Genomic DNA, 27,555 nt, shown 5'->3' on the forward strand with positions numbered 1-27,555 from the left:
AAATTCTGCATCCCATCTTGAAAAGGAGTTTAAAGTTTTGGTGCAGCAGAATCTATTTTTTTTTTGTTATAAAATAGGAGTCATAATTAAACTGAGGTTTGAAATTGATGAGAGCATGTGGTGTTGTCTTAGAGGCAACAGTTTAATGTTTCCAATGTCAGCATGACAATGCACCACTGCACAAAGCAAGGGCCCCATAAAGAAATGTTATTCTCAATTTGGTGTAGAATGGCATGCCAGACCTCCACAAGTCCCTGACCTCAACCCCATCCAACACCTTTAGGATGACTTGGCCAACTGTGACCTCACTACACAAACTTGTGGCCTCCAAATGTGTTTTTTAACACATATTTCTGGTCTGAATACAATGTTGGTATTGAAACACTTTTGTTATTTTGCAGAGGGATTCGCTTCCTGCAGATCCTGCGAATGCTCCACGTGGACCGGCAGGGAGGAACCTGGCGTCTCCTCGGCTCCGTGGTCTTCATCCATCGGCAGGTACTCGAGCTTTGATTGAGGATATAATATAACAGCAGGAAATATCTGTCACTATGGATACGGATAGATCCCTATTGTCGGTTAAGGATTTGTTATGTTGCATTTCCGTGCAAATGGATAATGTTCCCATTGCAATCACCATGTGCAATAAAATAGATGGTCCATTCTTTATTAAATGATGGAAAGGTGCATATGGGTATAATGCAGCATTAACATGAAATCAGACGGACAGGAAAAACGAACCAACACACCAACAGAATGGCAGGACTGCAAAACAAAACACGCATCACGATTGGTGAGGGAATGAATAAAATAAAGAAATATTAATAAAAAAATAATAAATAAAATATATATATTTTAAGATGCAGCTCTCTCTTAATATTACATTGTAAAGTTAAAGAACTTGTGAGGGAGCTACGTAACATCAAGTTGTAAATTATGCCGTAGAAGACGGCAAATAGCTGAATGTTTTAACCTTGGAAGGCAGTTATTTTCTGCTGGCTTCACTTAAATCTGCAGCAATAAACATATTAAATAAATCTAGATCTTATGTTTACTTTTATTTTATAATTCTCTAATTGAACATTCTGGGATATTGAACCCAAGGCCTTGGTTGTGTGCATTATTTTTCTGCTTGATTCTCAATAAAACATTTTGAATCCTAAAGCAGTGGCACTCTCCAATATTCAAGGGCAAACCTGAGAGAAAAGTCAGAGATGAAATGCAGAAAATGTATTTTTCTTCTTATTCCGTGAATCATCTTGTGAACCCATCAGATTTATTGCGCCCCAGGCTGAGAGCCTGTGGTTTAGGCTACGTTCATGACCAAAATATAATTATGAAGATTTCTAATTCATATGAAGTTCCCTCCCTCATCAACACCAGTATTTTTCTATTCATTCAGGGTAGTGAAGGATTAGAGGGTTGAAGTTGTCAGTGACTACTCCAGACTAGCTGGTTTGGAATGGAAAATAATAATTCACCTGAACTTATGTCAGAAACACAGGAGAGAGTTTTTTTTACTATCAATAAAGCCTGTTAAAACACAAAAAAACCTGATGTATTGATCCGATGAGCTAGAAGAATCTGTGTAAATTTTTTAATATATTTAACCTTTTAATATGGTGCATCCGGCACACTTATTTGATTATGATTTTATCAAAACTTAATTTATCCAGGAAAATCTCATTGAGATTTTAAATCTCTGTTGCAAGGAAGTCCTTGTCAAGATGGCAGCGTACAGAAAAAACACAGAAAAACACATAAATCCATAAAACATAAATCCATAAAACTTACAAATGAAAGACAGACTTAAATCAAAACAGGAAATTGCATCAATCAAATAATTGTTAATAATGTGAGGGCAAGTAAATATGGTGCTTAAATATTACTTCATCCTGTTTTAAACATCTTCCATGCTTATTGAATCATTTTTCATTTCTCTGTAGAAAAAAAGCTACAGAAAACGGTACAAGATACTAGGAGTGACGAACATAATTTGTCTTCAAAAATGAGGGTGTAAGTGTGGCCATAATGAGATTCACTTTGGTACAGGCCATCATGCAATTAGTCCTGATTGTGCTTTTAAAGGCATCAGATGTGTTATGTAAAGGAAGCTTCTCTGTCAACAGAACACGGGATTATGTTATTCTGCCATTATCTTCCCTCAACACGTGGGACTGCATTAACAGCTGGAGTTTCAGTCACTTCAATCAGCATCTAGTCTTTGTGTTATCACAGCATTTAAATACACGCCGAGTAGCATTCTAGCTCTTGTGGCTTGTAAACGCAATTTGCACAGTTGCTCCTCGAATGCACGCTGGCAGATTGGAAGCACGTGTTCCCTGAATGTGTTCGGCGGGTCACGGCAACAGCAACATATCTGCTAAACCGCTGGTAGTGACATAAGATGTACCCGAATGCATCTAAAGCTGTTTACACATTCAAGTTGCAAGCAGTGGTGTTACAGGCTCTCATTTTCACTGACAAAGGTTTGATGGCCAAAACCTTCAGGGAAGAAAAGTGTAGTCATATGAAGAAATAGCTGAGTACCAATGGACCATAGTACATTTTGTGTATCATAATGCAGGGATAGGTTTATGTTATTTCAAAGGAGGCCATTACACATGTATATTTTGCAATAATGCTGCTGCTCCAGGAAGAAAAATTCTGAATGTGACAGTTTTGGGCTGAGACACAAATACGAATTTCACTCATCAGGAATTCGGGCCGATTTTATGCCGTGAGTGCTCCGACGCTCCGAGCGGTTAAACACAGTTTAAATTACGTAGAAGGTGGGTGCAGAGGGAACGTTCACTTAAAGAGCTCTTTCGGAAAGCAGTAGTCCAATTACAGTCAGGCAGGATAAGAGCAAAACCCAATTAGACTTCCTGTACAGATCACAGACAGCTCCTTATTGAATCTGCAATAAGATGCTTCATAGATATTTTAAATACACCGGCAGAGATCAGCTGTCTTGGTTACAAACAAATGTATAATGATTTAGTGCCCATCTGAATTCAATAAACACCCCTCCAGTTATTATTACGGAACATGCTTCCAGTTTAAACTTTGTTGCACTTGTGGTTTCTCCGTAACCTTAATATAATCTTTCTTTTTTGGTGCTTATGTGGCACTTTTACATCAGTTGCAAGACAAGAAATAAATATATTTAACTAATGGAGTTGGAGTTTTTTCAGCTTTTAGATAAAATGTAGTCTAGATTTCAAAAGTATGTGATAGTTTTGATCATATTTAGTCAATTTCATCCTTTTTATCATCCTAAAATTCTGTACATTTTAGTCCAGACTTTTAATCTAGATAAAGTTGAAAACACTTGACAATTCATTCATTAAAACATTTGTTACAAAGTGCTGCAAGTCGACTAAGAAATGTCATCCAAATGTTTTCAGGCTTAAAGAACTGGCATTGAAAATTAGCCACAAAATGATTAAGAATGCAGCTTTGCAGGGAGAGATGTTGTTAATTTAAGCAAAACATCCAAGCATGAAACATTTTCTGATTTGCATATTAATATTGAACAAACACCGTTCAACAAACGAGGCCCCCGGGGTGAATGGAACATATGCTCTTGACAATAGACACTAATTGACCCTTCGCTAAGCCCCGCCCCCGGCTGCTGCTCAGTCAATCTGTCCGAGCTCCGTTACCATGGTGACCACACTGTCAATTACTACACTCCCTGAATGAATATTACATATTTTTTTTGGGGGGGGGAATGTAAGCGATTTCAGAGAGAAGAAGACAGAAGGCTTAACAATATGTGTTTGAAGATATGACAGGATGTCAAAGTGCTTCAGCAGTGAAAACGGGTTGAAAAGATAAAGATTAAAGATAAAACTACAGATCAAAGTGTTAAACCTGGACATTGAGACAGAAGACAATGAATTTAAGAGACTGTAAAGCCGATTACGTCTTTATTCACTGTTTCAATCATAAAAAAAGTGAAAGCGGCATCTGTATATTTAGTGTTCCTTAGCATAAAGCATAAAGTGCTAATGCTAGTTAATGATGTGCTAACTCTGCAAGTGCCACAATTTTTTTTATGTGTTATAGAACATTTAAGAAACATATATCTCCTTTCAATCTCTCAGGGCAACCAGTATTAAACAAATATTAACCATGACTAGATCCCAAAAACACAAAACCAGCCTAAAAATGAAAGAAATCTTCATCTATTTTTAAGCTGTCTTCTATGCTGAATCAGTTAGACATTCTAGATATATTTTTCAAACGCATATTGTAGACCCTTCTGTCTCTTTTAGTTTTTTTCAAATAGTAGGAGTGCAGTTAGTGACAGTGTGGGCTCCATGGTAGCTCTGACAGCTGGGGGCGGGGCTTAGGGAAGGGTCAATTATAAAGATGGTCATCAACAACAGCAACAGCCACCTCCTTTAATGTCTGCTTTAGTGATTGCGTTGTACTAGACTATGTTGTACACTGTGTTATATTCATAAGTGTTTACAATATTTTATACACTAACAAATAGACTACATTCAGCAGTAATGGAGCCATCGAAAAGCAACCTATTACATGTATTTTAAGCAGGCTTTAGTAGAGATAGAATGTCAACAAATGCTATGAAAAGACCAAAATCAGCGCTGAATTGTTACAACTAACAAGCGTTATCTGGGGAGCCTAAACCTGATATGAACTCTATTGTTGTTGAAAACATAAAGACGTACAATGAGCCACACTGGTGCAGTGGGTGACATGTTTCTTCATTACAATATACACGGCCACTGCAGTTTATTTTGAGCCAATCCCGCATGCACCATCCTGCTGACATAAATACTTTATAGCACCATACTTATGTATTAATCTGTGGCTAAAAATAGTTAATAAAAGCTAATTAATGCACAATGTGATCCTGTTTGGGAAACATTTGCGAAAAACTACAATGCCCAGCTGTTTTAAGAAAGTTCTGAGCCTTCTAAAAAAAATATATATATATATTATGACCCATTTTTAAAGATTTATGTCTTCTGAAAGAGCAAATGGGCTTTGGGCTGAGAGCCACAGTAGTAAATGGACTCACACATTGTTGGTTTTGGTCTTTTCACTGCATTTGCCGACTAATGGAAAAAAAACATTGTATAATGCCAACCTTCTCCTTAAAGTACAACATCATTACCAAACTGATAAGTAGCCACTGCAGCTTAAAGTGTAAATCCACTTTCAGTTCATTATCAAGCCAGCTGAGACAGCAGAAAATGAAATTGAATCATCACATTCACAGCACATTCACATGAATATTCACATCCATATGTCATATTAATAGCAACCACAGCCACACTGGTCTCCAGACATGTAATTATAAAATGGTATGACTGACACAATGTGGCAATCAGGAGAAGCTGTGTCAGAAAGTACATATATATTCACAGATATATCATTTAATGGTATTGTGTTCTTTGAAATGATCCCTTTGTTGTTTATTGAGTTTGAGATATGTAATGTGTTTGTGTGTGTGTGTGTGTGTGTGTGTGTGTGTGTGTGTGTGTGTGTGTGTGTGTGTGTGTGTGTGTGTGTGTGTTTCAGGAGCTGATCACTACCTTATACATCGGCTTTCTGAGCCTGATCTTCTCCTCGTACTTTGTCTACCTGGCAGAGAAAGACGCAGTCGACAGCAGCGGCTCCACCGAGTTTGGAAACTATGCTGATGCCCTGTGGTGGGGAGTGGTAAGAATCTGTGTCTGTGTGCATATGTGTGTGTATGCATATGTGTGTGTGTGTGTTTGTGATGGTTGTGAGGAGCTTAGTCAAAAGTCAAAAGTGAGTGTTGACCATCTGTATGAGACACATTGGGCTTTCTAGTAACTACAATGTATACCCATCCGCGTCATTATGCTTGGTAGTGTGATGACGTAGTATAAAGAACAGCAAAAAAAAAAGGGAGGGAGTGGAGGTAAATGGGTCAAACAAACACAGGACTTTCAACCAGGTGACCGGTGTTCGTGTCTTAAAGTGTTGTAAGATATTTTGAAGATACGTGTTTTCCGTACTTTTGTGACATTGGTTACACTTTACTTAGTTTACATACTTATTTTAGGCCCAACCGTGATGTTTTTCCTAAACCTAAGTAAGTGTTTTTTGTTGTTTGTTCACAACGCGGGGCTGCACGGTGGTGTAGTGGTTAGCACTGTCGCCTCACAGCAAGAGGGTTCAATTCCCGGGCTGGACAACCTTCTGTGTGGAGTTTGCATGTTCTCCCCGTGTCAGCGTGGGTTCTCTCCGGGTTCTCCGGCTTCCTCCCACAGTCCAAAGACATGCAGCTAAGGTTCATTGAAGACTCTAAATTGCCCGTAGGTGTGGATGTGAGTGTGAATGGTTGTTTGTCTCTATATGTCAGCCCTGCCACAGACTGGCGACCTGTCCAGGGTGAACCCTGCCTTCACCCATTGACAGCTGAGATCGGCCCTTAACTGGATAAGCAGGTTACGGAAAATGAATGAATGAATGAATGTTCACAACGTTAACCCAGTGTTGACTGCAAGCGTAGTGGAGCGCCATATCTTGACGCACTGGGATACCCAGTGTGTTAGAAAGTGACGTCAAGAGTGTCAGTATGTGACGAGTTGGGATGAAAACATGTTGGTTTTTTTCACCACTAATAAACCAGGGGCATCAAATTTATATTTACATCAGACCTAGTCCAGCCACTTTTGCAAACTATTGTTGTATATATGAAGGATATGATGAGGTTTGATTGACTGTGTTTTTATTAAAGAATTTCAAACTAATATATTCATCAAAGGAGCAGTTTGACATTTTGGAAATATACTTTGATTCAACTCTCATGTCTGGACGATCACTAATATAAATATATTAATATTGTGCTTGACTATTTCTTGGCCGGGAGTAGGAGACAAAACCAGGCTAGCTGTTTCCCCCTGCTACCAGTCTTTATGCTAAGCTAAGCTAAGCTAACTACCTGCTGAATGTACCTTCATAATCAAGAGACAGACACAAGAGCGGTATTGATCATCTTAATTAACCCTCAGCAAGATGGTGAATAAGAGTACTTCCCAAAATATGAAAATATTCCTTTAATTATCAGTTAATTAAGTAAACTTTGTTGATTAAATACATTTTACTCATTTCCATTATTTGTAAAAAAAAGTATATTAATTGATTATACATATATCATCACACACTTTGATCAGACTCTACAGAAATATTATCTTATGAACATTAACATTAAAATTAATGTATTTTGTTTCGGAGAAAGTGTAATTAACTTCTAAATATTGTTTAAGTCATTTTCTCGTCTTGCCAAGAAGTAAGATTTTGCAGAAACACATTGAAGTGTTTTTTTTTTTACAGTATTTGGCAAGTGAAAGGTGAAAACACAAACTGTTTTATATGTACTACTGTTGTTACAGTAGGAGTTGTGTGAAAACCCTTGGGCACATGCAGTGGGCCGCTAATACGAGCAGCAAAACAAGTAGTGCAGAGAATACAGGGTAGAAATTTATTTTCAGACAATAAGTCACCACCCACTCTGCTTTCTGAGAAACTTCAGGGACTCTGATATTAAAACACGTACACACACAGCAGAGTCATAACCCTTTCTCTCATATAAATGAAGGTTTATTTGCAATATTTACGCTTTATATTCACCAAAAGTTCGGGTCCACTCTCACATGCTCAAATCAGTATTGAATACTCTCAGTGCATAAAGATGTAGGTGAGAGTCAAAGGCTCGAAAAGGTTAGAGTTGTGGTTGAAGGGTCAGGGAAAACATGAACCTCATTCGCTACAGCAAACACTCAATATAGATTGATCACGACCCATTAGAGCTGTTTTTTTGGGTCAAGTCACCAATCATTTATATGTCAAGCAGTAAAATGATGAATTTTTGAAGCTGTGCCAGGTCTCTTTGTTTGAATTGGTGATGCTTGGTGTAGGCATGGTCGGACTGTGATGGACAGTGTTTCCCTGATGTCGATTCCTAAAAGGTTAAGATGCCGGCCATGTTATCTGCCCAGAGATTGGGCAGATCCACCTGCTGTGAATAAAAAAAAAAAAGCACATTTCTTATTCTTATTCTTATTTGGGATGGCAATGACGGTCAGTCAGGTTAACTTGGTCTTGACTCATAGAACTGTTTAATGGATTGCCATGAAATTTTGTACATACATTCATGATCTCCTAAAAGTGAAAATGACTGACTTTGACGATCCCTTATTTTTTCCAAATGCGCCCTGGTTCACATTTTTGTTTGGCGGGAAATGTCTCAACAACTATTGGATGGATTAACATGAAATTTGGCACGGACAAGTGAGTCTTCCAGGCGCCAACCTCCGGTTCTGAAAAGTGCGGCCAATGCGGTGTGCCTTGCATTCTTTCTAATGGCCATCAGGGGGCGACTCTGGTTGTGAAAAGATGTTTGATTGTGTAGAAGTCTAGCAGATAATTATGAGTTTATGTTTTCAATCGCTAGTTTCAAGTGTTTTTTTCAATACAGCTTGATGTTTATTCAGTAAATTATGGCCCAATTTAGAGTAAAATAGACCATAAAGGGTTTGCTCTAGAGTGGGGCTACCTTGAGATTGACAGGTGGATACCACATTGTTGTCCAGTCTGGGATTTGCTCTTGTGTACGTCTTAGAACTTTAACCCTTTCGTGGTGTGTTTTCAGTTCATGAAAGTTAGGTGTAACATTCCGGTTTTCTAAGAAAGTCTCATTTGGCATTTGGTTGTATGTAGCTCCACCCTTCTGGACACTTCTGGTTGCAAAAAAACAAGATGGTGACGGCCAAAATGTTTAGTCTTACATCCTCGATTGTGTGACTCAATTAAGTCTCAAATCTACAGATCTTTGGGTGCTTCAAAAATGCTTAAAACATTAAAGATAGTTTTTGTTGTTGAAAGTTTTTCTTTCTTTCCTTTTGCAAAAGCTATGAAACAAATGTTGTCAAGTGTTGGAACATTCTGACAGGCGTGTTAGCTTATAAATAAACTGCCAGAATGAAGCTTTTTGTTTTAATTCCCATGTTTGTTTGTTTTTTTCTCTAAAGGTGACAGTGACTACCATTGGATATGGAGACAAAGTGCCCCAAACATGGATTGGAAAGACCATTGCATCCTGTTTCTCAGTCTTTGCCATCTCCTTCTTTGCTCTGCCTGCAGTAAGTGGAAGGAGACATTGCTGAGCCAGGGCTTCTTTCTTGCATATTTGTACTATTTCCTTCAGGTGAATTCCTATTGTACTCAATTTGTAATTAATTTGGTCTTTTAGGTATGTTTTACGAAATCACAAAGTGCCTCATTTTGGTTCAAGTGTAGCTATAATTCATGTGTGAATCGCAAAACCATTTTACAAAGCCGCCTCGCACATGTTTTACCAGCCACTACAGTTAATTCTTGTAGAGAACATTCATACTGTCATAATATTGTGATTTAAGTGCTGTAAGGACCTTGAAAAGGGCTTAACATTGTGCTATAATTCTCCCAACTTCAGTTAACAAGGTTAAATTAGATTGTTTTTCATTTTCGTTACTGAATGTTGGTTAGTTTCAGTTTGATTTTAAAAATTTTCAGTGTACTGTTTATGCTGATTGCGGGTTGTTCCCTCGCACCATCTTACATTATCAGTAAATATTAATATTAGTGCCTTTGGTCTGAAATAATTAGGATTAATCATAGTTAGCAGTCATATTATATTCAGTTTGCAATGATGTGAAATTTAGAAAAGCAGGGAACCTATCACATTTAAAAAGATGTAACCAATAAATAATCTAGTTAATCTTTGGTTGAGAAAAGACCTAAGTGATTAACATTTTAATCTATTGTAAACTATTAAATTCCATTTAGGAACAGAGTGAATAATAGACTCAAATGTTTCGCATTAAGCAGCCCATTATTCCTTAATTTTTGTTTAACTTTCTGTTTATTTTGGTCTTTTGAGTCATGCTGCTGATGCCTGGAAGTGTGTCGTTAAAACTGAATTAATGAAGTGGTATCTGCTGTGCTCATGCTCACAGGGAATCTTGGGCTCAGGCTTTGCCCTGAAGGTGCAGCAGAAGCAGAGACAAAAACACTTCAACAGACAGATCCCTGCAGCTGCCTGTCTCATTCAGGTATTTCACCAAAGAACGCTGAAACAGAACCGCAACACAGCCGGCGGAGTGAAGTGTCTCCGAGCCTCGGCCTTATTATTGTTACCATCCTTTCATGTCGGTTACTTTCTGTCTCGCATTGGCATGAAATTAGTCCTGTCCAACTAATATTTTGCTTTTTTCATGCCCCTTCAGACATCCTGGAGATGTTTTGCGGTGGAGAACTTTGATTCTGCCACATTCAAGATGTTTGTGAGGAAGAAATCACACATCCACGCCTCCTCGCTGCCCTCCCCCAAGCCCAAGAAATCGGTTAGTTACCATTTATATAGATTTCACTGTAACTGCTTCTTACTCTGTTTCCAGTTTAGTAGGTACACCGAGGCAAAAACTAATGCAATATGAAGCAACATCACTGCAATACTGTGAATTCTGCTTTAAACAAGGTTATAATGGTCAGTTTTTGGAAAATGTTTTTTGAGGGTTTTTTATTCAACTCATTGAGTGAAATAGCCGCTGGCAATCGGGGGATTCCTTTTACATTGTGCTTAAGTCTTACACAAATAGGTAAGCAGACTAGATCCTACATGATTTCACGGGTACAAGACGAGGTAATGAACCAGGCTGTAAGCACTTTGCAACAACATATCCTCATGTGACGGTTCGAATGATATCTTTTGAAGAAGTTCTTCATGATTTTTTTGTGGGTTTTCCAACAAAAGCCAGCAACACCCCGCTGGTTATAAGAAAAAAGCATGTCTTAACAGGAAACAACTTATTTGCGTTTAGGCAACAAAGCTACTTGGTTAGGTTTAGCAAAAGATTGTGGTTTGGGTAAAAATATCTACAGAATTGGCGTAACTTAAGGACGGCAGTTACAATTAAATCAACGTTTCGTTCCACACAGAGCACAAAAATCAGTCACCTGGATGAAGGCCCAGTTTTTGAAACAGCCTGCTTTGCACACACATCACCAAGGCTTTATACTATAAACAATAAGGCCACTTACGCAACAACCATGCCCTGCAAACAGAATTCACACAGCACACACATCCTTTCTCTCTCTAACCTGACACACATACACACAACTGTGTCGCCGTACAACTCTTTGTCTTATGTGCAGCAGGGCTATCACAATTCAGTCACAGCAAACAAAGACTTAAAAAGAGACACAACATTTGCATTGCATATCATTTGCGAGAGAGTCATCCATGGAACAAGATCTTAGTAGAAACAATACACACATACCCCACTTATTGTAAGTCGCTTTGGATAAAAGCGTCTGCTAAATGACTGTAATGTAATGTATTGTTCTGTATTCATTTTGAGAATGAATACTGCTGGAGTGAGCTTTTAAAAGACGTTTAATGACAATTGCAATTGAAAAATTATTCTTTTAATGATTTTTCCAGAGACCCCCTTAAGTTCTGCTACTGAGGCTATCAGGGATTCTCAAGTGCCAATCAATGGGTCTGTGACCCCCCCAAAGACTCTCCATTTTTTCACCATTGATTCAACCTTTGAGGGCTGTAATTGGATTGAGAAAAGTGCCACAAGTGGACTTTTGTGATGCTGTAGTTCATAAATGAAATAAATCAAAGCCAAAAGTATAGCCACCACATCAATTACTGTCCACAGATTTAAACGATCAAAAACTGGTTGATGAAACTTGAAATTTAAGTTTGAAATAATTAGCATAATCATTTATGTTATGGTTTCTATGATGGTGTGAAATTTCTAGGGGGAAAAAGAACAAGAAAGTGAGTAAGAAAACATATATATATATATATATATATATATATATATATATATATATATATATATATATATATATATAATATATATATATATGCAATTAAGACAGATAGCAGCAGTTTAATATTAATATTCATTATTCAATTCGATGTTGCCGCAGACCATGCCCACGCTAATCATTACATTTTATGCAAATGTTGATGTGTGTCAAATGTGTTCCCATTAGACTGAACAGGGTCTGACCTCAAGTTGTGAATTGTCTGATTAACAGCAATATAAAATATGTTAAATATATGATATGAATATAATAATATAACTGTAATTCCTGTGCCGCTGCACTTAGACCCTCAATCAATGTTCATGCATTCATTATACAATCACATATACATAACAAGAATATAAAACCTCATCTTTGACTGCTCCTTTATTGGCTCTATTAACATATGAAATCAGCGACCACAGATTCCTAATATTGCTGCAAAGCTGAATTATTTTGTCCGTACCGATTACAGGCTATGAAATTGACAAGTATATGAATATGTGAAGGTGGTTTTGCTGTCCACAGAAACACTTGAGCTGAGATGTTTGCATTTCTTGGGCAGGTGAAGATAAGGAAGAAGTTCAAGAGCAACGACAAGGACAACGGTCCAACTTCACCCACAATTCCGACCATCACCTACAGCTCTGTATTTGACAGCGGGAGGGAGCTGAGTTCAGATGTTTACAGCACCGTGGGCACAGGTACCAAAGACAACAGTAACAGTACAATATGCTCATCTCTGATTGTGTTCTAGTGAACTTTAATCGGTGAAAACAACTTTGTGTACAACAGAACAAATGTAAGAATACAATTTTGCTGGATGCTTCAAAAAATACCGTCTTTTTATGAGTTTTTAAACAATTTACACGGCTTCATTTCGATCTGAATAATCTCTCACTAAGTTGCTCAAGATGCCGCATAAGCATGACAAGAAATGACTGTAGAACTTTCTTTAAAAAATAAAAAACACATTCAGGGATGGTACTGTAAAAGGAAAATGTTTGATTTAAACTTCAGTTGTGCAGGGTTGTAGCCTCAGAAGGGGGAGAGGACAAAGTGCAGACATTAAAGATGAATGAGCACATTGGCAGCAATACAACTTGAGGTTTCATTGATTAGCATGAACTCCAGTGCTGCACTGCTGAACTTACAAAACCCCACACAACATACTGTACTGGATCTTTAGTGGAGAGCTGAAGACATTCTATGCACTTTGTGTTGCACATCCCATGTGTCTGTCCATACATTTAAAATGAGTTGCAGTTGCCGTTTCAATTAGGAGTATTGGTTGACGGAAAATGAAACAAATTCCAAAAATCTCAGTTGACTTTCATTTCACAAATGCCTTTGCGATCACTGTTCCGTGCACTCAGAGACGTGGAGCAGGACTCACAGGCAGAGTAGTTCAAAGCGATCAATCGTTTACTTGGTTGGAAGTTCAAAGCCGAGTTCAGCAGCAAGCAATCAGTCAGCAAGGGCAAGCTTAGCAGGCGAGGGGCAGGCAGGCGGGAACGGGGAAAACACGCCGGCAAGAGACGGAAACAAGGGCCGGACCACCATGACTGTGCAGTGGGTCTACGCCAGACTATCTGGAAAATGACTGGTGGAGAGAGGGCTCGTATATATGCAGGGGAGGTAAAGAGGAAATGGGCACCAGGCATAGACTGTATATAAGAAGTGGACGTAGTCATCGTGACCTCACCCATTGGTTTGTACCAACCCATACCTCAAAGAACTTCTCAACATACATAGCACAACACGCTCCCTCCGCTCCACTCACTCTAACCTCCTCCACATACCCAGAACCAAACTGAGGACCATGGGAGATAGGGCCTTCAGTGTTGCCGCCCCACGCCTGTGGAATGCCCTCCCTGACACCTTGAGGGCACCACAATCCACTGATTGTTTTAAAAAAGGTCTTAAAACTTTTCTTTTTAAAAAAACCTTTGGCTCCCACTCTTAGATGTTTTTAAAACCCCCTTTTTATTTTTATTTTTGCTTTTAACCTGTAGCCCTTTGAGATCTTCGGATGAAAAGGGCACTATAAATTAAATTTATTATTATTATTATTATTTGTGGACTGCGGTTTTGAAGCCTCGAGTGCAGGGATTTCAAGGTCGCCATCTTGGATTACAGCTGTAGCCATGTTGTTTTCTTGCAGAATATTAAATGGAAGTTACCATATTTGGTATGCGGAGTAGTGACGTAGAGACGCCATTTATGTCTCTGGTAGCGGCAGCAACCTGTCAATCACACTATAAAGCATACTCCACTTTATGGTCTGTTTGACTCTAAATGGAGCATCATTTACTAAATGAACATCATGCTGTATTGAAGAAGACTTTAAACTGGAGATTGAGACCATAAACTCATGTTTACAATGTTTACTGAGGGAATAAATCAAGAGAGAAGTAGAGTCATTTTCTCATAGACTTCCATACAAACGATCTCTGTTTTGCAACCAGTAGAGGTCAGTAGAGAGCAATGCAAGTTCTGAGACACTTCCGCATCGGCTTCACGCTGCAGAACAGGAGGTTGCCGCCTGGGAACAGGTGTGCGTGTCGTGACTTTGGTGATCCCTCCCTCACATCAGCTTAAGTGCTAATTGGCAAATGTAAGCATGCTAATTCACTAAACCAACATGGTGGACGATGTAACAATATATATGCTTAAAGGTTGACTTATGTATTTTTCAACCTGGACCCTATTTTCTCATGTTTTTGTGACTAGTTGGGACAATTTTAGAAAATGGTCCAGTATTGATTTAGAACTATGGAGACGCAGTGTAATCGATGCAGTGTAATCGCTCCATTTGGCATCATTGATGTTCATTCACTAAAGATGCTTTTTTTTTTGCCACTAAGAGGCTCGGATTGTTATTATAAGTGTCTGATTCCATTATGGAAAGAAATAAAAGAAGAACAGAATAATTATACTTCAATGATGTTTCTTACTGCGAGTAACCCCGACCTGGGTTTGTTTTTCAAGGGCGGATTTAGTGATTTGGAGCAACGGGTAAAAGCTTTCTTGCTTCACTTAGTCAGTCAAACCTTTTTTTTACTATTAACTATTTATAGTAAAACTACAAATACTGCACAGTAAAAGTCCTGCATTCAACTTTTTTATTTCAAGTGGAGAATGAAAGATAGTCATTGTCGGCATAATGCTCTTACATTTCCTAACATCTGTTCAATGTGGAGTTTTCAATTTGAATTGAATACCGAATAATTAATGAATAATAATGTATTTGTATATTTTTATTGTTTTTTTATGTTCTGGCCAGGTTGCCTACCTAGAGTAAAGTCTGCCCCTGGTGTATTTCATCTATGTTTCTGACTGTGAGAAGCTTTGGTGTGTGACTGAACTATTTCATGGTGGTTTTAATGGTCAGGACCTAAGAAAACCCAGTGTCGAGTGTGAAGTTGTTTGTATCAGAGGTTCTGGAGAGAAATGCAAGTGAAGAACACTGAAGGCAAAGCATTCAGCCCGTTCTGAACAGAAAGGTTGTGAACTTGTGTTGCAAATGTGAGTCAGAGCATAAATGATCCTCAGTGACCTTGTGAAAGTCCTTGTCACAGACTGGGGATGAAAGTAACTGAGATGTTTTCATCAAAACTAAGCACTTATCCAGAGCAACAAACACTAATTAAATATCATCTTTGAAATGACCTCATTCATTTTCCACGTTTATTCAAGTTAACCTTCACCGCGTCCCTCTATGTTTTCTCCTCATTTAGTGTTTTACATGTATTTGTAAACCCTACCTTTTGAAAGGATTTAAACAGATTAAATTAATCTTCGTTACCCAAGCAAAGGAGGATTTGTGTTTGGTTCTGTTTGTTGTTCTGCTTTTCAGCAGGATTGTGAACAAAATCACCCAGATTTTCATGAAACTTGGTGGAAGGGTGTAACATGGGCCAAGGAAGAACCCAGTAGATTTGGTTGTGGATCAGCCTTGGCTCTCCGATGTCCTTGTAGTTATTATTATAGTCAGTGCTGCATAGACCTGGGCATTGGTACTCGATAGCTTTAAGGTCTTGAGCAATAACCCGGTACCAAGTTGTATCGAAACTCTTCCCGTCAAAAGAAGAGTTTCCCTTTTTATGTCCAAGATCTAGAAAAAAAATTTGGGTTTTTTTTCACAGCCAATCACTGCCAGCCTTCTTCGATTTAATGAGACATTACAGATTGGCCCATTATGGTGAAGTCGAGCTCTATGTATTTAAATTAGCAGTTCAGCCTGTCGAGATGTCACCAAAACCCTTATTAGTGCGGCTTTACTACGCGTCTGAGGCGTCTGATGGAAAGACATATGCTTGGTGGCCAGCATGTGCCTAAATTCACATGCTGGATATCAAATGAAGTAGAAAAAAAAGTTATTCTTAAATGAATTACTCTATTGGTATTGTTATCACTCTAAGAGTACTGGTAGTGGTACTGTTATCGTAACTTTTTAGACAATCCCCAGCCCTACTGCATGGAGGGCATTGAGGGACTTTCTGTTCAATGTAGATGGACGAAATGAGATACTAGAGGACAGTCTGTCATATATGGACAGACTGGTTTATGCCTATATTATGCAAACATCGAATTGGTTCTTATTTTTTGTTGTGCTAAGTAACATTTCCCCTTTAGTCTCACACAAGCTGGTAACCTGAAAAGCCGCTTACATGTGCAGCAACATCTCTGCCAACGACACGTAGCCACACAAATGGTTTCTGCTTTGCACTCACGATTCCAGCACAACGGCAGAATTTAATTTGCCCAGTTGCGAACACGTTTCCGTGACTGTTCGCTCCATGTTGAATGAAAATCAGCGTCTTTGATTTGAAGCTGAATAGATTATACAGGTCGCGCTGCTCATCTTACATCTACTGCATGCTGCTTTTAACGATGAATCATTTAACTAAATTGCCACGTTGCCATCTGGTGTGTGAGTACATTGACTGGATGCACAACGCGCTCAGCTGTTTACAGAGTCAGTTAACGCTAGTGGCCTGGGTGGGTTTTCACAAAAACATGTATTTAAAATTCAGTAATTTCAGTAATTATTTTTTTTCATGCTGGTTTTGAGCAGTGCTGGACATATTACTACTTACAATTACAAGTTTATTAGGTACACCTTGCTAATAATAATAAAGTCTCCTACAACAGTTCTGAAACTAATCCGTTGTCAAGATTATAATGTTAAAAAAATTGTACGAACTATTTTAAAGAGGTGTTAATTCATCTTTATGATGATTTTGGAGAATGCAGTTTGTGGTACTGTTGAATTGTATTATGTTTTACTGACACTGCATCATTTTTGTCCACTCCATTTATAACAATTAGGGTAGGATACATGGCAGAAACAACTCTCATTGCATATATATATGTGTGTGTGTGTGTGTGATAGTGTGTGTGTGGTCTCTACATCTGCTTATTTAATCCAATTGAGCTGCCTTTTTTTCTTGCTTCTCTCTTTCTTTCCTCTCTCAATGTTTTGTCTTTGTAGCTGGTTCAGCAGGATCCCACACTCTGGGCGGATGTGGTGAGCTGCTGTTAGTGTCCACGTTCTGCACACGTCCTCAGTGCACTTACTGTCCTCTCTCACAGCCTCCATTATTATCTTTTCACTTACTCTAACAGCATTTTCTTTATTTTACAATCCATGCATGAACCAGTGAGTAATGAATGGTATTGTATGCTTAGTTAGAAACGGAGTATGTGACTAACATCATTGTTGTTGTCCTATTTTTATTTTTTTTACCATTTGGTAAACATTGATCATGTTTGTGTTTTGTCGTCACGCGGGCCTCAGATTGCCAGCAGTCCTGGACGTCTTTGTCTTCCCTTCAGTTCAACTCACAGCCTCCAGGTAACAACATGTGTTCACCTTTTGTTTTTGGGTTGATTTGTCTCTCCAGACGTTCAGAGTTGCATTGCATGGGTCAGATGTTGATATCTCAGGAGCTCGGACCAGGAGGTCTGGATATGTTGAGTTCATCTGTAACGTTATGTTTGGCATTTGTTTAAAAAAAAGAGATTATAGAAGTTTTACTACGGGAATCACATTCACAATTATGTATCAAGAAAATCATGTGATGTGAGTTTTAACTGTTTGATTTTAAACATGTGTGAAAGTACCACACAAGTACCACACAAACCCTCAAAGTGGTCAAAGCACTTCTCTCAAAATGGCCTTGTATTAATGAATATTTTTACAGTACATTTGTTTTTGTTTGATTTGATTTTATAGAGTTTTAACAGCTTTTATGAACAAAAACATTTTGTAGCTTTGGGATAAGATATCATGAAATAGTTTACATTGTTTTCCTGGCTTTCCTCGTTTTAATGTTTCTGTTTTCTTTCTTACCATGTCTCCTCCTTTCTCAAGCTGATTGAGAAATATCAATCAGCTTGTCATGGTTTGTCGTGTCGCATGTGTTAATCCTGCTTGACAGCACCATTTACATCCATTCAATTCAAAGCCCATTTAAAGCAGACACATTTATAACCACGTTTTACCTTTCTGACCGGTTGTATCATACTTCTCTCGCTGGTGCAGTTTCAAAACACAGCATTTTGCAGATACAAATCATTCTCAAGGCTGCCACAACAACTCCGCCGTCTTTGCTGTAGACTTCTTGTTGTTGTGGGCTGCGATCAAATAGTTGAAAAAAAATTGACGTCCTATGTCTTTTCCTAACCACTTTTCTTTGACCTTAATGGAAAACGTCACGAGGTCAAGGAAAGATACGATGGAGAATTCATAAGAAAAACACGGTTTGGTAGTTGTTTTTTAAAGCAACACATTGAAATGATAGAGCATAGGGAGTAAAGATTCCTGTCCAAAAAAAACGAATCACACCTCCTAAGAAGGATGTTTGCAATTTATTCATAATGTACAATTAAACAACAACGGTGACCAATTGTTGTGTTGCTTTAAATGTTGCTGCTGCAAGGAATTGTGGGACTTCGCTATGTCCTTTCCTTTGGTATAGGTGGTTCAGTGTTTCCTATGCTAAAGGAGATAAAAAAGGAAGCATTGAAGCACCTTTCCTAAGCATTCAGAGGATTTGTCCAGCTCTTATCAACGCTGCCACTGAGATACTTCACTCAGTTAGAAACATCCGAAGCATCGTCAAAGACAAATAGAATACGAGTTTGTTTGCGAATACATATATTTGATTTATTTTTATTTTCCTGTATTCATTTACTCTTTGCACTTCAGGGAATATCAATCAAACTGGTGGGGGTTGTTTTGATTAGATATCTCAATTTCTGTTCATTTTCATAAATCGTGTTTATTTTTGTTGTGCACTCGAGGGAACATCAATCAAACTGGTGTTGGTTTATTCATCTCAACAATATCCTTTACCTGATTCTGCAAATGAACTATTCTGTGCACAAAGTACGCTTTCTCACAAGAACAAAATGATTTTTGATATTGCCACGTTATACATAGAACTAGAAAAGGCAGCACAGCAGAAAAAACACAAGTAGCAAATAAACTTTTCCTCTCAGGTTTGTGGAAATAAAACAAAGCAAGCTAATACAACATTAAGGCTCATATGTTTTTCTTATCCTGATGGGCATTGTAGGACACACACCATTGGTGCAGCAAGAGATCAACAGAGACTAATTAAATAAATTACATTGTGAATCATCAAATCTCAACCCGACGTGAGTCCAAAGCTATAAAAAAAAGCAAAGCACGGAGGAGTGAGGTAGTTACGATGGGCCCCAGTGCACGCTAGTTTGACGGTACACATATACACACATACAGTGGATATAAAAAGTCTACACACCCCTGTTAAAATGCCATGTTTTTGTGATGTAAATAAATGAGACCAAGTTAAATCATGTCGGAACTTTTTCCACCATTAATGTGACCTATAACGTGAACAATTCAATTGAAAAACAAACTGAAATCTTTTAGGGGAAAAATAAAAAATAAAAAAGTAAAATAATGTGGTTGCATAAGTGTGCACACCCTCTTATAACTGGGGATGTGGATGTGTTCAGAATTAACCAATCACATTCAAACTCATGTTAAATAGTAGTCAGTACTCACCTGCCATCATTTAAAGTGACTCTGATTAATCCCAAATAAAGTTCAGCTGTTCTAGTAGGATTTTCCTGACATTTTCTTAGTTGCATCTTACAGCAAAAGCCATGGTCCGCAGAGAGCTTCCAGAGCATCAGAGGGATCTCATTGTTGAAAGGTATCAGTCAGGAGAAGGGTACAAAATAATTTCCAAGGCATTAGATATACCATGGAACACAGTGAAGACAGTCATCATCAAGTGGAGAAAATATGGCACAACAGTGACATTACCAAGAACTGGACGTCCCTCCAAAATTGATGAAAAGACGAGAAGAAAACTGGTCAGGGAGGCTTCCAAGAGGCCTACAGCAACATTAAAGGAGCTGCAGGAATTTCTGGCAAGTACTGGCTGTGTACTACATGTGACAACAATCTCCCGTATTCTTCATATGTTTGGGCTATGGGGTGGGGTGGCAAGACGGAAGCCTTTTCTTACCAAGAAAAACATCCAAGCCCGGCTAAATTTTGCCAAAACTTATATGAAGTCTCCCAAAAGCATATGGGAAAATGTGCTATGGTCTGATGAAACCAAAGTTGAACTTTTTGGCCATAATTCCAAAAGGTATGTTTGGCGCAAAAACAACACTGCACATCACCCAAAGAACACCATACCCACAGTGAAGCATGGTGGTGGCAGCATCATGCTTCGGGGCTGCTTTTCTTCAGCTGGAACCGGGGCCTTAGTCAGGGTGGAGGGAATTATGAACAGTTCCAAATACCAGTCAATTTTGGCACAAAACCTTCAGGCTTCCGTTAGAAAGCTGAAGATGAAGAGGAATTTCACCTTTCAGCACGACAACGACCCAAAGCATACACCCTAATCAACAAAAGCATGGCTTCACCAGAAGAAGATTAAAGTTTTGGAACCCAGACCTGAATCCAACTGAACATCTGTGGGGTGATCTGCAGAGGGCTGTGAACAGGAGATGCCCTCGCAATCTGACAGATTTGGAGCTCTTTTGCAAAGAAGAGTGGGCAAATATTGCCAAGTCAAGATGTGCCATGCTAATAGACTCCTACCCAAAAAGACTGAGTGCTGTAATAAAATCAAAAGGTGCTTCAACAAAGTATTAGTTGAAGGGTGTTCATATTTATGCAACCAGGTTATTGTAAGTTTTTTATTTTTTATTTTTCCCCCTAAAAGATTTCAGTTTGTTTTTCAATTGAATTGTTCACGTTATAGGTCACATTAAAGGTGGAAAAAGTTCGGACATGATTTATCTTTGTCTCGTTTTTTTACATCACAAAAAACCTGGCATTTTAACAGGGGTGTGTAGACTTTTTATATCCACTGTATATATTGTATGTATTGTAAAGAGCGCTTCAGGAATGAGTCCTAAAATCAGGATATGAGTCTGTATATTTTAGCCTGAAATAGGGTCTCTGGTTAACACAGGCTTGAGAGATTTTAAATTTTTGTTCTATGATATAAAGTAAATAAACCTCTTGTAAAGCTTGTACATGTCTTTAAAAAAGATATTTGCTAACAAGTGGCTAAATGAGTGAATGTCATCACGTCAAGCCTTGTTGTGTATTAGCACGCTCTACAACCGTGGTGCAGTTTGTTTATAGCCTAATGTTAGCTATTAACTTGCATTTGCAAATATCGTTATGAAAATAATCCACATGGATTTTGTAATCAGTGCGATGCAAACTTCTGGGTTGGCCTACAAAAACACAAACTACAACATGGTCACTTCACTTCACGTCACCGCCACTAAGCTAGTCTCACTAAGCCACTTGTAAGCAACGGCTTTATAAAGCACATTAAAGCTTGAAAATTCACGAGTTGGGTATCTACTTGCATATTTAATGTTGTAGAACTAAACGTTAAAATCTCCCACCGCAGGGTATCGGAAGTGCAACAATGCTGACTCATTCCTGCAGCACTCTATTGAGACAGTATAGAGATCAGAACATCAACATACACATTACCAAGCAACAATCATTGCATATATGACAAAAAAAAACAAGAAAAATGCTTAATTAATTTAGCGTTTTTGTAAAATAACCATCAGATTCTGTTATGGATTTCTTCTGACTGAAAAAAAAGAACTTGACAGAGATGGGTTTGACTTTTTGAGGGCATATAAAGCGAAAGGCACCAGATGTGATTCAACTGAATTCCTTGAACTCAGGTGTTTTTCAAAGGTGCCAATTATCGTGTTCCGTTGTTGAAGGCCTGCTCTCCGTATGGGCCCCATGCCTGCAGTGTCTGTATTTACGCCAAAAAAATAATCAGCAGAATCACTGATTCACAGATGTGTTATACCTAAAGTCCAATGCATGTGTGCCTATGTGTGAACGCGCAGCCAAAAGAAGCCCCGGCCTCTTGGACGTCCACTCCCCCGGCCCCTTCAGAGGAACTGCAGCTTTGCAGACGACCTGGAGCTGGAGGCGGAGCGATACAGCGAGCTGGCTCCCGTCAGCTCCGTGTCACAGTGAGTGCAATACCATTGAATTGATGCTGTGTTGGACGTGCCAATGATGTTTTAATGAGCATGCTGGAGAACGTTTTCACATTTTTTCTTTTTTTTTTTGCTCCTCGTAATTAACCATTGTATGTGCCAAACCCCAGAGTGCTCCTGTATCTGCTCTGAAGTGAGCCTCTATTAGAAGAAAAAGCACTCGGCGCCAACCGAGGCACTTGCACAGCCAGAGATGGAGACCCGATATGAGGAAATGACTGTTAAGTAACTGTAGTGCAATGCAAGTTGCACAGTAAGTGAAACAAATGGCGCGACAGTTTTGACCCGTGGGGATTTCCTTTCTAGACGGTGGGGTAATGATGCAGAGTGGGAATTGCATGCAGCAGCGTTGCTGGCGAGGATCGCTCTGTGCTCTGCTGACTCCAAAATATGTAACCAGCTGTTCACACAGAGCAATGCCACATCAAATCCCATGCTAAATTGAACCACTACGAGATACTGCTGCTTGTTTCATCCATGATGAGAGAACACATTGTTTAAAAAGCTGGGAAATGTTGCTTCTTTATCCCAGGTTGGATTTCGATTTTGAGCTGAATTGCAGATTGAATTCCAAATTGCCCATATTGTGTACAGCAGTGGAAAAAGCTCAATTTAGATGCAGTATGGACTCTGGTAGTTTACAGAAGTCATATTTCTGCAGCTGCCCTGGTATTGACAGACACAGTGTTGGTAAATTGAACACTGAGGTATCAAGGGTTATAACAGAACTACCACACATTTATCACAAACAGAGACAAATTACACCTCTAGTCACGCAGCGGCACACATGAAACAAAAAAAAAGCTGTGATTGTAGCAGTTGGGGGGGGGGGGGGGGGGTAAAGGTTTACAGACTACCAGAAAGATATTTTTCATGTTTCTCACGTTGTAGTGTTACTTCCGATGTCCTGAAGCAGCTGGAGCGATCGCAAGAGAAAACTCATGGTGCAAAAAAAAAACCATCAATACTTTTCCTCGATGGTGACAGAAGTTTTAATTGAAGACAGTGAATCATGAATAATGCATTTTTTTATCCAGCCAGCCAGTATTCAAGAATTTCTGCACAAGTTAGAGATAACTGCAGAACAGTGAAAAAATATTATACTTATAGTGATTAAAAAATAAGGTTGACAAGTTGGGTCACGGTAAGAGAAAAGGGCTGTACCTTCTCAGAAATGTAGATTTACTGTAGTTTCTGATCCATATACAGCAGATGTATTTTTAACATTTAGTTAATTTGTAATAAACCCCCAACTTTCTCTTCAATGTTATTTTAAGATTAACACATGTTCCTTAATGTCGGGGTAAAGATAAGGAAAAAAAACTACGGTTCTGCCGAGTGGAGCCGATGCGGAAGCGTCTTTTAACTTACTTGCATTCTCTCTACTGACCAGCAGGGGGCGACTCCTCCGGTTGCAAAAACAAGTCAGATTATATGGAAGTCTATGAGAAAATTACTCTACTTCTCACTTGTTTAGTACCTAAGTTAACATTGTAAACATGAGTTTATGGTCTCAATCGCTAGTTTCAAGTCTTTTTCATTACAGCATGATGTTCATTTAGTAAACTCCTCCACTACGTCACTCCTCCACATTGCAAATACTCTAACTGTTCATTTGCTGCAAAAAACAGGGAAACGGCGGAAATCCAAGATGGGGAGGGCGAAATTGCCGGACTCAAAGTTTTATAACGGCAGACCACAAACCACAATGGGTGAAGTCACGATGACTACGTCCACTTCTCATATACAGTCTTTGTTCAAACTGCACTTTCAGTAGTATTCATTAGAGTCTAAAGACCACCTGTTTGACTCATTGTCTGTTTCCATATAATAGGGTCACGGAGCACTTTACATTTCACGATTTGACAAAATGTTATGATTCATTCGCTACATTTGAATGTCAGACCGTTGCATAGCCGGAGAAAAATCCATTATGAGACACACACACAGCCTTGTTTCTCTCGTCTTTCACCCTACTGGACTTGACAAAGAGCTGCTCCCCACCTCCCATACTCATTTACTGCCTCTGACTGTGAACCCAGATGAGTAATAGCTCCTTAATACTTCCCCACAACATAATAATGGAGGCCAAATGCACTGCGACTATTCTGGGCTTTTTTATTAATGATTTTCAGAGAAAGACACAGACCCCACAAATTACAGTAGCTCACCTTGACGTTCAAAGGAAGTCATAAGGTAGAGGCTTTTTCTTGTAGGCTGAACAGTAATCAGGGAGCTGTGCTGCACTGAATGCTTTCCTCTAAGTTTGGGTGTGAAGGCCATGTCTACCATCCTTTCATAGTGATGTGTTTCATAAAAGGAAAATAAAGCAGAGGTCTAAAGGAAATCGAAGCAGACTAACACAGATGTTAAAGTTGTTCATGCTTTATTTTTGATTTTCTGTAAAGAAAAATGAAGCAGTCATTTTCACCATACTCCCAGTTTTGTTGCATTTTTTCTTGAAAGAAATTCAAACTGATTCATATTAAACTCTTGTACACAGACTGACAGAGTCACACCGAAAAGCCATCCGGGTGATCCAGAGAATGCGTTATTTTGTGGCCAAGAGAAATTTCCAGGTATGTAAGATAGCAGATAAAAAATGTCATGTTTCTCAATTGCTAACATTTTAGTAATGCAGTCAGCAGCAGAGATTCTGGAGACATGATAAAAATTAAAGTTAAATCTACAGGTGGATGAATGTTGGGCTTATTATGATAGCGCCAGTGGAAACAGCAAGTGTTTCAGCAGAGCGAAAAAGCATTTTACAGCAAATTAGCACCTCAGCAGCAGCCGACAGAACAAAGAATTGGCAGCGCTTTGACAGCTTAAATTGCCCAAAAAAACATTTGTGATTTATTTGATGTAACAGATCCAAACCTTTTTTTTGGTTCCTGTTGTAGCAAGCTCGTAAACCGTATGATGTGCGCGACGTGATTGAGCAGTACTCCCAGGGTCACCTCAACCTCATGGTGCGGATCAAGGAGCTGCAGAGAAGGTAAAGCGCTTAACTAAGAAGAGCTTCATGAGAAATATTACACGCCTTTGTTAAATATTCGCCGTTATCATTTTACAAAAGAAATTCCTTTTTAAATGCTTAAGAAACCTCAAAAAGGGCCTCAAAATTTACACTTGAGTAAATGTTTTGCAGCCAAATCCAGTTGACCTTCATTTCATTATTATGAATTTTTATACTTTGTATAAAGTAGACTTTATAAAAGCAAAAAAAGTAGTCCACGAATATAAGATATGAGTTTAGTTAATTACAATTCTGCCTCGACATTGGGGAGGTTGGTTGATGGTGTTTTGCTTTTTTAAACTCATCTTCTTGCTTCTCCACAGTGCATTTTGATTTTATGCCGTCTGGCGTTTTCTGAGAATAATGCAATGAACAGCGCGTTGAGCATCATCGCCCCTGTGTGTACTTGTAGATAGCGTACCATCTGCAGAATCTTGCGCTATGGTGTAACATGCAAGTGTAAACAAAGCTTAACAGACTGTTGCTATGTCTGTTTAAATCAATGAAATACATTTTAAAATCAATATATTGTGTTAAATTAGTTATTTTAGAGTTGCAAACATGTCAAAAAAACCTCAACAAAAGAAGATGGTGGGGGAATGACGTGAAATACAGAGAGAGAGGGTGTGTTTATATATTTTCCTCTGACATGAACCTCCCATTGTTTTTCTCAGACTGGACCAGTCTATAGGGAAGATAACGTTGTTCCAGTCGGGGAACGGTAATGAATCACCCCACTGCTCAAAATATATTACAGTAGTTATGGACCAAACCACAGTCCTAATCCTCCTGTCTTATTATTTACTTCCCTCTGAAGACAGAGCCAAAGACAAAGGCACCAACTCTATCGGATCCAGGCTCAACAGGATGGAGGACAAGGTGGGAACTTGTGCAACTTGAATGGAAAATTGAAGCAATATTCCATTGCTTTTTACTGTTTCAGATTATCTCTTTTGTTTGTGAAAGAGCACGGTCAAATATTCACATGGTTGTGTTCCTTACTCATATGATAATGCAACTAATAAGCCTCTCTATTGACCAAACACTGGCAGTTTCACTTATCAAAATAAGCTCAAATTGAGAATAGTTTTGGAGAATGCAGCAAAAGTTTAACTGCCTTTGTTATATGGAACATCCGTGCATAAGACATGTGGCACTAGAATCAAATACAAAATGTTTAACAGCTTGTGCCAGTTCTGCAGCATAAAAAGAGGAACATTGATGTTGTGTTTCTTTCTGTTCTTTTTAAGATGTGTCAAAACAAAAATGTTGAATCACAACCTCCCCTTAGTGTGCCTCATATTACTGCCTATTCAACCATGCATGAAATTACACAACAAAAATCTTTGTTTGGGTTGAGAAATTAGTTTTGTAAATAATGGGGTGGTTTGAGCTTGTCATTTTCACAGTTAAAGTCGTATTCTGTCATTTTGAATTCTAATGAAAGCCTGTTATTTACACTGTTGTATTCCTTCTTGAAGTGTTATTTTGTTTGATAGGCCATTATAGTCCAGTCAATGACATGCTGAAGATTAAAACTATAATACTTATTGTCAAATGCAACAAAGGACATATTTGTAAATTTGAAAGTGACTGAAAGACTCATAAGTAGTGAATCCAAATCAGAGCCAGTACATGTTGCTTTAATTTATCAATATTTGATTCGTCTGTCATAGATAACGCACATGGACCGGACTCTAAACAGCATCGCCGAGTCCATCACCTTTCTGCTGGACCAGCGGGACGTCGGTGAGGGCGAAGGTGGAGGCAGGCTGAGGCCACGGTTTGGACGGAGCAGTAATGTCCTCCCCAGCCAGGACAGCCTGCCAAGCTACGACCAGCTGTCCTCCTCACCTTCGTCCTTCTCCTCCAACGCCGCTGGCACCGCCACGGCCTTCACCAAGCAGCCCGTCAGCGGCACCGCCAGTCAGGACGAGAGTGGCTGAAACCTGGGAAAAAAACAGCCTCAAAGTTTTTCCTCTTTTTAGTGTAATTTATGAAATGCAATAAGATCAAATGCAGTTTTTTACTCCATCTATGTGTCTATCTGGCTGATCAAAACTGAGTTATATATCAAATTCTGACTTTTTGACCTATATTTT

At 38.8% G+C, this 27,555-nt stretch overlaps 1 protein-coding gene across 1 annotated transcript in view; it reads left to right on the plus strand.

Moving 5' to 3' along the window:
• Window positions 1–27,440, plus strand: part of kcnq1.1 (potassium voltage-gated channel, KQT-like subfamily, member 1.1) — a 48,294-nt gene extending 20,854 nt beyond the window's left edge. Inside the window, 15 exon segments of the mRNA XM_054616615.1 lie at window positions 402–498; window positions 5,560–5,700; window positions 9,042–9,152; window positions 10,008–10,103; window positions 10,278–10,394; window positions 12,440–12,578; window positions 17,372–17,407; window positions 17,678–17,734; window positions 22,279–22,320; window positions 22,323–22,407; window positions 24,938–25,013; window positions 25,338–25,432; window positions 26,128–26,174; window positions 26,271–26,332; window positions 27,130–27,440. Of these exon segments, the coding sequence (XP_054472590.1) occupies window positions 402–498; window positions 5,560–5,700; window positions 9,042–9,152; window positions 10,008–10,103; window positions 10,278–10,394; window positions 12,440–12,578; window positions 17,372–17,407; window positions 17,678–17,734; window positions 22,279–22,320; window positions 22,323–22,407; window positions 24,938–25,013; window positions 25,338–25,432; window positions 26,128–26,174; window positions 26,271–26,332; window positions 27,130–27,399 (1,471 nt within the window). The 3' untranslated portion in view covers window positions 27,400–27,440.
• The last annotated feature ends 115 nt before the right edge of the window (window positions 27,441–27,555 follow it).

This window comes from Anoplopoma fimbria, chromosome 2 (assembly GCF_027596085.1).
Source record: "Anoplopoma fimbria isolate UVic2021 breed Golden Eagle Sablefish chromosome 2, Afim_UVic_2022, whole genome shotgun sequence".
NCBI lineage: Eukaryota > Metazoa > Chordata > Actinopteri > Perciformes > Anoplopomatidae > Anoplopoma > Anoplopoma fimbria.